We start from the raw sequence: 12,841 nt of genomic DNA on the forward strand, positions 1-12,841 counted from the left end.
ACACACAACTGTCCCATTAAATGTGAGGAATGATATCCTTTTGGGGCGGATATGTACATGTTTTCGTCTTATTTGTGTGTGACAAGGTGTTCTCGTTTTCTGCTGGAAAACTATAGTGTCCGTTTAACCCGTTCACTGCCGCACTACCAAACTGTTAACCCTTTCACTGCGACAATACACAGAAGGTTAACCCTTCCACTGCCACACGACAGCAGGTTAACCCTTTACTATCACACAACCGACGGTGAAAGGGTTAACCGTTTGGTAGTGCGACAGTGAAAGGGTTAATATAGTTTGATTATCACAACTATAATTCAATCAAAATCAATAGCACAATTAAATGTTAAATATGAGAATATTAATTATTCAGTTCATATTAAATTTTTTAGATGTTTGTAAATAAAATGTGGGGATATGGTATTTTCTGACCTTCATGGTTGTCGTAATTATAGGCTATACTGGCAAGGCTATATGAGCTCTTAGCTCCTGTCAACGCAATCAATACGCGTTTTATAGAGTACAGTATGGCAATTATGTATGGCAACAGTATGGTTAGAGCAATATAATATGCAAATGATCTGTTAAGATTTCTAACAAATGTTTGGCTTACATTGCCGCGGGCACACGCAAGCACACAGAGAGAGAGGGAGAGGGAGAGAGAGAGAGAGAGAGAGATAGGCAAAGCATCTGATGCAAATAACCAAAAGGAACAGGAAACCGGCTATACGACTCCTTGCAATTATTCTATCCCTTTTCATTGTACCAATCATTCTCCAAATAACATCTTCTCGCCACTGGTCTAAAAAAACTGTAAAAACTGCACCTAAAAACAAACCCAACTCATGGTGCACCTATACATTCACACACACACACACACACACACACACACACACTATAGAACACAAACACACACACACACTATATAACACACACACAGAACACACACACACTATAGAACACACACACACACACACTATAGAACACACACACACACACACTATAGAACACACACACACACACTATAGAACACACACACACACACACACTATAGAACACACACACACACACACTATAGAACACACACACACACACACAATAGAACACACACACACACACACACACACACACTATAGAACACACACACACACACACACTATAGAACACACACGAACACTATAGAACACACACACACTATAGAACACACACACACACACACTATAGAACACACACACACACTATAGAACACACACACACACACACACACACACACTATAGAACACACACACACTATAGAACACACACACACGTGGTTGTGTGGGGCAATACAATCTAACATCGAGAGGGTTCATCTTTGATTTAACCCTTTCACTGCGACAATATGGGTCAACCCTTTCACTGCCACACAACAAAGTGTTAACCCTTTCACTACCACACTACAGGTTAACCGTCTGTAGTGGTAGTGAAAGGTTAACCTTCTTCTGTAGTGTGGTGAAAGGGTTAACCGTATGTAGTGTGGTAGTGAAAGGGTTAAGCTAGCCTGTGCGGTGCCTGCGCTCGCATGGTGATGGACATGTGCATGTCCATTTTTTCACCAAGCCAGGTGTGGATTGTGACATTTGAACTGCAGTGCGTTATTGTACAGTCAGGTGTTTATACAGCTTCCAACTCTCCATTCCAAATGACTGCTCCTAACCCAGAATCCTGCTACCCACCAAAACAGAGGGAATCCGGTTGGACAAACCTGAACAATGGTATCAAATGAGGTGACAGTTAAGCTCCCCCCCCCCCCTCCTTGGCCTGTGATACCATGACAAGAATGTGAATGGAAGACTGGTGGAAAGATCACATTTTTTTTAATCAATTAAACGTAAAGAATTTAATGTTTATTTTACAGTTACAGAACAGTCATTCTGTTTCTTTCCTTTGTATTTACTTAGAATTGCTGCAAGTCAGTGCCATGGTACAAGCTTCTCAGAGCTGTTCAAAACCCAAATCTCTTTTTTTTTCTTCTTTTTTTCTCAAACAAAAACATTTCGATGTGTTTCGACGCCCCCTTTCTCTGATGAGCTCAACATGCAAAAAAAATAAAATCTCATCTATACCTAGAAGCTTGACGGACTACATAACATATGGCTTTTTTGAAAGCAAGAAAACGAGACCAAAAAAAAAAGTGCATCCAACACAAAAGAAAAATATCAATTCCAGTCTGTGATGAAAAGCGTTGTCCATGTCGAGGAGAGGTCCCTCCTATAGCTCCTTAACTGGCTCAATGTTTGCACTGCACGCAGGCGACTGGTGCCCTGATGTAGAGCTATTGCTGTTTGGGTTCAAAGGTCAAAGCAGACCTCTTCGAGGGCTCAGAGGACCTGCCCGTACTTCCTGCCAAGACACATTTCCTTTAAATAAATACGGCAGGTTTTTTGGGGGGGTGGGGTAGGGGGTAGGGGGGTGTTGGGGGTAAAGGGGTATCCAGCAACAAGGAGTGCAGTTTGTGAACACACCCTTTTTTCCGTTGCATAAAGCCATGAAGAGACAGAGTTGTGTTGTTTCCCCCCGCCTGTTGGCCTGTTCCCACACAGCGCCGTTAGCCGTTAGCCCGCGGGGCAGGGCAGCAGTCATTATCTCGGCCCATAGTCATAGTTAGCGGGGGCGCTCGTGGCTGAGTACATGTTAGCCGTGGCAGGGTTCATGTGGTGGTGATAGGTGTGGCCCCTGATGCCGGGCAGGGGGTAGGGGGACGGCCGGGTCTTGGCCCCCAGGTAGTGTTCGTAGGTGGTGGGGTACTTGTAGGGGTGGTGGTGCAGGGTGTCGGCCGGTAAACCGTGGGACTCCGGCCGTAGGTCGTGGGGGGGGCTGGGCCGCCCGCCGGTCAGCGGCACGGCGTGGAGGCCTCCCGGGACGGGCAGGGCCGGGCTGAGGACCCGAGACATCAGCTGGTGGGCCGGGTCGGCGTGGAGGGGCGTGCCGCTGGGGTCGCGGTCGTAGTCTCTCCTGCTGTCGTCTGCAGAACAACAACAGAGCAGACAACAGTCTGTTAGAGACTATTATCATTAGAAACTATAGCAAGCGCTATGGCTTACTCTACTCTGACAGCTTGTTCCACATCAAGCATGTCCAGTTCTGTTCGCTGAATAATTGTGCGGGTCTGCCGTGACCCCATGCAGAATTCCCCCAGGGGGGATAACAAACGATCCATCTTATCTTATATAACCACAATTAGGGCAGATTCACACTGATTACACACCAGTGTAACAGATAAGGAAATGGCTAATGTAAAAATTAATAAATACCTGAATAAATACCATGTGTTGCAGCGATTGAGTAAACAAAGATGGCTTTGTGTGTGTTTTTTACAGCGACGATGAGTTCTGATGGGAAACAAAGAACCTGCCATACAGACCTTTCTCAGTGCCGTTCTGCTGGGGGGGAGATAACATGGGGTTCCTTGTTCTGGCAAAGGCACTCATTATTGGCAGACAGCCGGGTCTGTGATTCCTGGGCCTGAAGCAGGGAGAATGGATTCAGTTACACCCTTGTTTAATGAATGTCAAAGGCACAATTTATTTATTATATAGCATGGATGATGTATGTTCGTAATAAGCAGATATGCAGTATATGTCACAGGATCACTGAGACTAAAGTGTTGGTCCAGGTATGTCTAAAAAGAATTAAAAAAACGAACCTTCTTACTCGTCCTAATATACTAACCTACACTGTAGCACTCAACACTTTGATGAACAGTGTTACTCAGCTGATAGAGTTGTACCCTCATGCTGACTTGTCGTACAAAACTTGTAAGTCGCTTTGGATAAAAGCGTCAGCTAAATGACAACATTTTATGTAAATGTTAAGCAACTTGTAGCATAACTCATAATTACTTATTTTTTTCCCTTTTTTCTTTCTTAAAATTAACACATAGGACCTCGGTAATTCTCTGACCGTCAGTTAAATTCTCAAAATGCAGTGTCATTTGCACGTCTCCACATGTGACGTGGAAACGTGACTGAAAGTGCGGGATGCTGCTCACCAGTCCTCTGGATCACAGTCCCTGAAGCCCTTTGCGAAGGGATTACTGGCTATCTTCAGCTGTGTGATCTGTAGAAAACAAACAAAAATAACACCTTGATATCACACCATATAGATAGAAATGTGTTATTTATTTCCAATAATTGCAAACATGCCAGTTGGCATGATGTGTTAGCTTGTCTCTCAAAAGGTTAAACTGTTGTTTATTGCCCACCTTTAAAAATGATATGTCTGTAAACCCCAAAAATATTTTTATTTTTATTTTATTTTACATGCAAGGGAAGTTTGATCACTTTTATCAAAGGCGTTCATTTCGGTAAAGTTGCTGAGTCAATTTGAATCAACTTGCTAATATTACCGTTTTTTATTTATTTTATTGTTTTAAAGATATCGTTTTTAGATAGTTGGTTGTAGGCTACTTAACGTCATAAATAAACCTGGGGTGGACTTGATTCATTTTCAATTAAATTAATACAAAAGTTAAACACGAATGGAAAGGAGTGCAATCTCATTTATCTGTCAAAACCCATGCCATGAATTAGTTTAATTGAAAGTGAATTTAGCCCAACCTTGAAATAAAGAATTGTGGGATTTGTGGGACTTATCTAAATAACTATAACTAAATGTACATATATGCAAAAAGTATAGTTCAAAATGTAACCATTTCACTAAATGAATTGAGTGGACAGAAAGCTTTATCAGTTCTGTCTTATTTGACTTTGCATCATGGGTCCTGGCATCAGGTCCCTTTTGACAATCTTACTTCTCATCAAGATAATATATGCTATAGGAATTTACAAGGAATCATCACACACAATGTAAAGAATAATAATAATAATTATAATTATTATTATTAATAATAATAATAATAATAATAATAATAATAATAATAATAATAATAATAATAATAATAATAATAATAATAATAATAATAATAATAATAATAATAATAATAATAATAATAATAATAATAATAATAATAATAATAATAATAATAGCCAGTATAGAATAGTCTGTATATTCAGTACTTGAGTTGATTTTAATTCATTAATTAATTAATTGATCCATGTATTTATAAAAATAAAAATTTATTTTTGGCGCACAGAATATTGAAATAAAAAAACACTTGTAATAACGCTGAATAATAGGATACGTTAAAAGGTACCCTACCGACCTTAATGACATATTTGTTACTATCTAAAAATCAGTGGCATATCAATTTCCTCAGTTAAAACTAAAAGGCCCCTTAGGTGCGAAACCTATAGAGGTCAATAAACCAGGGAAAGATGCAAAAACGATCGGACAGCTGCGTAGAGACGCCAAACACTCTTACTCAAGGTGATGATATTCTGTGTGTTAGGGCCCAAGCAGAAATCAGGGCCTATTCGATAATTTAAGATTTAGTCCCATACATGCACCTTATTTTAATTTGGGAAATCGAGGTCTTATTATGGATACAATGCATTGTTTGTATATAGCCTCATAGGACAATCTTCAGTTCACAGACCTATACATGCACGTGACTGCTGCAATGCATATCTTTTTTCGTATCGCAATGCTTGTCATAATGCCATGGGTCCAGCCTTGCCACGTTCTAATAATTTTGTAATGACATCAAATTATGATTCATAATATATACTGATATATACTGATTTATAGATTATCAAGTTAGATAGCCATATTGGAAATAATCTTAAATAATTATATAGGAAAAAAAAACAAGTTTTACAAAGTTTGTCACATAAGTCACATTTTCACATCATAAGTTGCAACGGATGCATATCTTACCCTGTGATTCTGGTATGCTGTCACCGCCGTAAACCGTGTTTCCTCAAAAACAAATGTCTTATAATTCTCCTCGGCATATTTCTCGCTATCTTTGCGTGGGTCCACATACACGACATGAAACCTGGGCTGGTATCGATGCATGGAGTTTAGAATGATCTGAAGAGAAGATATGAGAACGTGTTAGTTTTATAAGTAGGCATGATATGCTATAGCCGTAATCATATCACATTAGGAAATTAAATACCATGCATGTGTTTAGCCTGCGCGATGCATCACGCGTAAAAATACATTGAATCGCGTCTATTTGGTAACTTTTGTTACAAAATGGCATCAGATTAAACGTGCAACTTGAGCATGCATGCAGAACAATGATGCCCGCCTGAGAAAACCCTCAAGACCATTACATTTCTCATTTTGGTTGTAAGTCGATTTAGTAAAACTAAAAGACAACAACATAGGCGAATGCAGCCGGTAACCAGTTATGCTAATCTTATTACAGTAGCCTATTAGTATACAGTAGTATTAGTATGTAAAATCCTTCACAATCTCCTGTGATATTATATATATGCCTATTGCCTGAATAAGCTAAAATAGCAAATGAGAAAACCCTGCTATTTCCAGATGAAGTCCCTATAGCCATGGATTAGTCATGGATTATTGAAAAGTATAGCCTATTTTAGCCTTTTGAAAAATGTAACACTTTTATTTTTTGTACTAATTCATAATGCAGCCATATACGCATGCATATCACTTGCATAACTGTTTACAATATACTTAAAACGCATGTGTTATTATCATCAACAGTTGGCAAATCGATGGTGAATACAATTATCTAACTTCATTAACCTTCCCTTTTATTTACATTTCGATGAAGGACTGCATATAGATATAGGACCCAGAGTCTCTATTGCACGCACGTGTATTTAGGCGACTATACACAACAGAGCAGTGGATATTACTCACATGGCCATTGTCATCTAGTAAATTGTTAGTGAGTTTGAGTTTATCGAAGGAGACTATTTGCTTCATCCACTGGGCGCCCTTGGCGGGAGAGTCGGGGTGGTAGTGCACTCTGCCCGGCGTGGCGGGGTCGGCCTTCCCCGCCACCAGCCACGACGAGCTGTGGAAGGCATACCTGCGGATGGACACCAGAGGGAACACACATAAATATATAAATAGTACCACATTTTGGAGGTGTTATATATCTTCCCAACTTATAGAAAGCCTATAGCGCTGGGCCGTTTCAATATAGACCAATAGAGCATTTAAAATGCATTTGTAAATTAAATTAGACCCCAAAAAAGACCAAAGTTAACGTTATACCTATATCGTTTGTCGTCAACTGGTAGGAAATCCATTAGGAGCATGTAGTCTGACATGGGATCCATCCCAAAGATTTTCACTTGGAACGTTGGAAACATACGCCTGGAAAAGAGGAAAACATATATACATCTTGAATATAGGTCTAAATACGTATAGCTTTGCTCTCTTGCGAGAGTACTTGTTTATGTTGCAATGTTAAGTTTAGCCCCTATATAATTCATTTATGATTGGCCTTAAATACTGTTTACTCGGAGTGTATACAAATGCATGCGTGCACTAACGTAAATATATAGGCATTTATTTCCCGGAGAAGTCTCGCGTTAAGAAAACGGCATTTGAGTTGGCTATATGTTGTTGTACATTGCTGAATTCTCCATTTTAATTATATATGGGGGCGCCTGGGGTGGAGGCTCGCGCCTTGGGTGGAGGCTGCCTGGGGTGGAGGCTCGCGCCTGGAGTGCAGGGCCTCGCGGAGACAGAGGCCGTAAGCAATTGAACATGACGTGATTCAGCGCGTGCGTAAACAGGGTGGGCCACGGTTACATTTCTGGGTTATCCAAATGGGGATTTGGTTTGTAGCCTTTTAGCTCGACTTATATAACCTCTTGCTATTCGCTGTAATTTCTCTTCTGCCTTTTGATGAATTCCAGACACACACACACACTCACGCACACACACGCACACACACACACACACACACACACACACACACACACACACACACACACACACACACACACACACACACACGCACACACACACACACCTACACACACACACACACACACACACACACACACACACACACACACACACACACACACACACACACACACACACACACACACACACACACACACACACACACACACACACACGGCCTTATTTTTATTTCGTCCTCACGCAGCCGCATATTTGCACATATATGCACTGTGACTGTGTAAAGGGCAACTCCATAAACAATAAACTGTTTCTGTGGGTTGAGTTATCCGTCGAACTATAGTGAAAGGGATCCCACAATTAACGCTCAATTAACGTCAGTGTCTATTGAAAGCAGCAGTCGTGGATAGGTGAGGTTAAAGTAGCTTTTAAAGTGCTGTCCCGTGTCCCCTGGTGTCTCTGAAATGACAGATTATTGTCAGATAATGGAGAGTATGGGTAAACTGAGCCTTGCAGTGCCGGCACCCTCACTTCCAATAATAATCAATTATATAGGCTATACCTTATATTGTCACTTTCTTTTTACCTCACATTATTATTTATTATTCACTATTATTCAAATTATTTAGTTGGCTGATTATTGGCTTACAATAACCGTTAAGTAAAACGTTTTTGGTAGCCCAAATATCAAGGTCATATAGGCCTATTATGATATATAGCGCAGACAGCCTGTATACGATAGAACACATGCACAATAGCCTAAAGCTATGAACAATAATAAGTAGGTCGGATCCTGTTATATTTCACGATTTGTATCAACTAAACTACCAGCTATATAGCCAAAATGTCGGAAAGTAGACAATTATGTAGACCTGTAATTAGGACATAATGTAGGCCTGTAATACAAGACAAACGCTTGTCAAGGTTTGAGTAAAACCAAGCGTCAACAATCCGATAGGCTATAAAGAAGTACTATATGTTAAAGTGCTATATTGTTAGTTTACACATTTTAAAGAGTAGGCCTTGTCCGTAACATTGGTGCGTAAAATCTGGGTTTGAGGTTGAACAACTAGCCGCGGGTCATTATCCTTATTGACAATCTATAAAACACCACCGAATCCAGATCAAGGCTGTGTTTACAACAGTCATATCAAAACTTCAATTGGCCCACATTTCTCCTCTTAAGCCATTTGCACTGATTACTATTTGCACAATTGCTATGTCTATCGGTATATTGCTGGTGCTTGCCTATTTAAAAAATAAAATAAAAATAGCATTATCTTAACGTCTCAGTTCAAACATGAACCTATAGTATATATAATATATATATACATTTTATTATTATATATTTAAAAGCGTTTCCAACTTGAAATATCACGTGAGACGCATGTGATTTTAATGCCTTGCTCAGTTATTTTTCACTATAATATCCTTTGCATGACCACCTATTGAAGGCCTATCTGTTCCCATAAAAGTTGTAATAACTCCGAGGGAGTAAGCTTAATCCATATTTGGTAACTATACAAATGTGTACCCACACAGTTCTATTATGCATTCGAGAAAAAGTTATTTTACGGTATGACTGAGCCTATAATTATAGGCTATATCAATTCATCCACTCACCTGCCAGCCTTAGTAACGATCATCTCTGTCCCAAGCGAATTAAACTCGTCCCACAAAGCTTTCATCTCCAGCTGCACGTTAATGTTGGCCACCTTGGGGTTCTTCTTCGCGTTCGCCTTGCTGTTCGGCGTGGAGCCGGAGGACGACGAGGAGCTGCAGTCCCGGTTGGAAGTCCCGGTGTCGCTCTGCTGCTGCTGCTGGGCCTGGCCGGGGTTCGAGCCCGCCGCCGAGTAGTTGTAGCTGCTGTGCTGCGCGGCCGGGCAGGGCTCGAAGTGGGCCTCATGCTGGCTGTACGGGTCCCCGGGGGAGGGCGAGAGGTGGTAGCTGCCCGGCGTGTTCAGGCTGCTCAGGCTGCTGGTCGTGAAGGCTGCAACGTCGCAAAAATGGGACAGCTGCGTCAGCCACGGGCTGGAGATCGCTGAAATCATTCCAAAAAATGGATTTACTATATATATATATATATATGCGTTTCAGTTCGGGTTATAATAATAATAATAACAACACAAAATCAGATGCAGGGTTCAGTAATCTTCACGTGAAGGTGTTCGACACGGCGGTGTGTTACACCTCTTTCGGTTGAAAATATAGGTCCCGTCTCGAATGTTCATTAATCCTTGAGGTTGCATCCACACCGCCAGTATAGCTATAATAAACTATATGGCCGTCTGCTCTCTATTTGTCAATGTTTCAGATTGCCTTCTCTTTGGGGGACTTGCGAAACATCCAAATTATAGTGACAAAAAGTCCACTGAACGTGCTCTTTATTGGTCGTTCCCGTATTATGTTATTTAACTATTCGGATAGAAAAACAAGATATTCGTGTGCATATTGCTTATTTATTTTTTAATCGATTGATTGTGCGCAATGGTATAATAATCCCACGCAAGCGGCCCCTGCTCCGCGCTATACTGCTGCTATATGCTAAACCACAATCCAGACTCCTCTCTTATCTCACACACAGAGGGGCCTCCCCTTCGCGATAAAACCGGTTCTTATTTCTATTTAGATAAGGAGCTGCAGGTAATGTGCCTTTCCTCGCCTTGGGACGAGACTGACTGACAGAGCATGTGCGCCCCTTTTTAATGGGCTTTCCGGCACCCATTTGCTTTTGGATATAAGGGTATCGCCCACAACGTCTTCCCTAAACAATAGACGGGCTAGCTGGCACAGTGGAGTGTAAACGGTTTACAAGGTAAACAAACACTTATTTGCATGAACAAACAAACACGCGGGGAGTAACCGTGGGGGGGGGGGGACTATATATATAATTGCGTTATCGTTATTTGGCAAACGGTATATATGAAGTGGATATTCATTCAGGTGATCTGAATAGGGCCCATTATCGTCTGTTTTTACCATTACGCACGGGTGCCCATGTAAACCCTCCTCCTCCTAGCTTCATTTTCAATCTATTACGCTCCCCTCCCTGAATCCAGGTCGACTCTACACAGCACTTTCGGATTAGGAGTGGGAAACTTTTTTTTTTTTTTTTTTTTTTTTTAACCCCTGTCTGGCTCCCAGGATATAACTCACTACATTCCACCACACCAGCCGTGTGTTCATTTGGAGAAAATCCGCACTCCGTATATAATAGGACAACTGTGCCAGATTTTATTTTCCTAAATGCCTGTAATGTGCGTTAACGCGCGTGGTTCTACGCATTCAAATACGTGGTGGATATGCGCTAATCAAGATGTGTGTTTTTATTTATTCGCCTATTTTTATAAATTGTTTGCAATTACAGGGCAGGCCATATATATGCATGCTACAACAACGACAATAACACCATAATAATAACACCAACAAACAAACTGGTACAACAAGGTTATTATCACTGCGCGTACCTTCCATTTCCCGTGTGACAGTGCTGTAGTGCATTTTAACGGGAGCGCGGCTGCAGTCGTCCTGCGGGCCGGTGGTGCAGCCGACGTTGTGTTTGTCAAACGCCGCTGCGCGTCCCGCTCGCTCTGCGGCGGAAATCAGAGAGGCGATACTGAAAGCATTCGCCTTTGGAGAAAGGGGACCGCTGTCGTCCATAGGCAAGAAATCAAGTCAAGAAAACGCCGTCCCTCTCTCCTCTCTCTGCGTTCCAACCGCCGCCCCGAACACGCTCACAAAGCGAGAGAAGGCTGTGCGCAATGGGGAGGAGGAGGAGGAGGAGAAGGAGAAGGAGGACATGCGCTGGAATAGTTTTACATTTCGCCACTCCGTGCACTCGGAGCGGGAGTTGGGCGACACTCGTAGATCAGCCTCCGAGTCCGCGCCGTGCGGCTCAAAGCAAAGTATTCCCACGACCACGTCCACGGCTATTTGGAAAATATGGTCAGCTGGAAAACTTTCGGTGCTCAAATTCATTTGATTTGCCCCCAAACACGTCCTCTTGTAGTAGATCAAAACATTGTTCATCCAGAGAGAGAGAGAGAGAGAGATAGAGAGAGAGAGAGAGAGATAGAGAGAGAGAGAGAGAGAGAGAGAGGGAGAGAGAGCTTCCCTTCTTCCCCAGTCGGTGGCGGCGGGGTGGTGATGTCATGTGAGTTCGCTGAGGAGACGCTGCTGCTGAGAGAACGTCAGCTCCACGCCTCCCGTGCAGCACCACGACTCGAAACAAGTGTCTGTGCTCTCTCTCCGCTGTTTGATTTGAATAAGACCATGTCAATCATGTGGCACATTTGAATTCGTCTCTGCGGGAGAAAAGTTCGAACGTCATCATGGCGGATGTCCGGCTTTAAAGTATGGTGCACTTTTACAGTAAATTGTGTTATGTTTGTTAGTATTTACAGTTATGCAATATATAGTGACTGTGCGCCATCCTTGTACATTTCCCAACGTTTCAACCATTTCTTCTGTCTCTAGTGTTGATTGTGGACCTGTATATATTTGTGCTGAAATAACGTTCATTTAACATTAGGCGAATTGGTATATTCAACAGATAACACTGTATTTACATATTTTGTTGTTTTTATGTATTATACTCATTCATTCATCCACCCATCCGTTCAGCCATTTTTTCTCGAGTATAGGCCATAATGACTATTGTTTATTGTTTTCCAAACCAATAATGACCGTTTCTGCAATGTAGGCTAATATATTGAAGGACATTCCTGCCTGAATTGCAGCTCAATTCTTAAATAAGATTCAGAAAAATGTTCTTTCTTCTTCATAATTTCAGGTATACTGTTGCGCATATATTGCTTCCATGTAATAAATACACTTTGCCAAAGCGTGATAGTTCAGTTTGTTCAGCACTAACTTGTGACAGAATCAACAGTCTGTAAGGCAAGAAGGCTGAGCACTTGACCTTCCATGGTGCTTACAATATCTCGTTGCTTATCAAGGTTCATAATTAATGAGTAGGAACAAAAGTTATGTTTCGCTGAGCTGCAGCAATAGCAACCGGATTGAATCTAATTTACACCCAGTG

General features: G+C 41.6%; 1 protein-coding gene across 2 annotated transcripts; it reads right to left on the reverse strand.

Moving 5' to 3' along the window:
• Window positions 1-1,836: 1,836 nt before the first annotated feature.
• On the reverse strand, window positions 1,837-12,314 carry tbx1 (T-box transcription factor 1). 2 transcript variants are annotated; one of them, XM_084307286.1, is made up of 8 exons: window positions 11,265-12,314; window positions 9,421-9,787; window positions 7,138-7,239; window positions 6,778-6,949; window positions 5,815-5,970; window positions 4,028-4,095; window positions 3,401-3,501; window positions 1,837-3,001 (listed from the first exon to the last, which is right to left on the reverse strand). In XM_084307286.1, exons 1-8 carry the CDS (start codon window positions 11,455-11,457, stop codon window positions 2,619-2,621), a joined length of 1,542 nt encoding a protein of 513 aa, XP_084163412.1. In that variant the 5' UTR covers window positions 11,458-12,314; the 3' UTR covers window positions 1,837-2,618. The 2 variants fall into 2 exon arrangements, with proteins under 2 accessions (XP_084163412.1, XP_084163411.1); XM_084307285.1 differs by having other exon boundaries at window positions 9,421-9,838; window positions 11,265-12,313.
• Window positions 12,315-12,841: the final 527 nt, after the last annotated feature.

Source organism: Notolepis coatsorum (assembly GCF_963971535.1).
Source record: "Notolepis coatsorum genome assembly, chromosome: 2".
Taxonomy (NCBI): Eukaryota; Metazoa; Chordata; class Actinopteri; order Aulopiformes; family Paralepididae; genus Notolepis; species Notolepis coatsorum.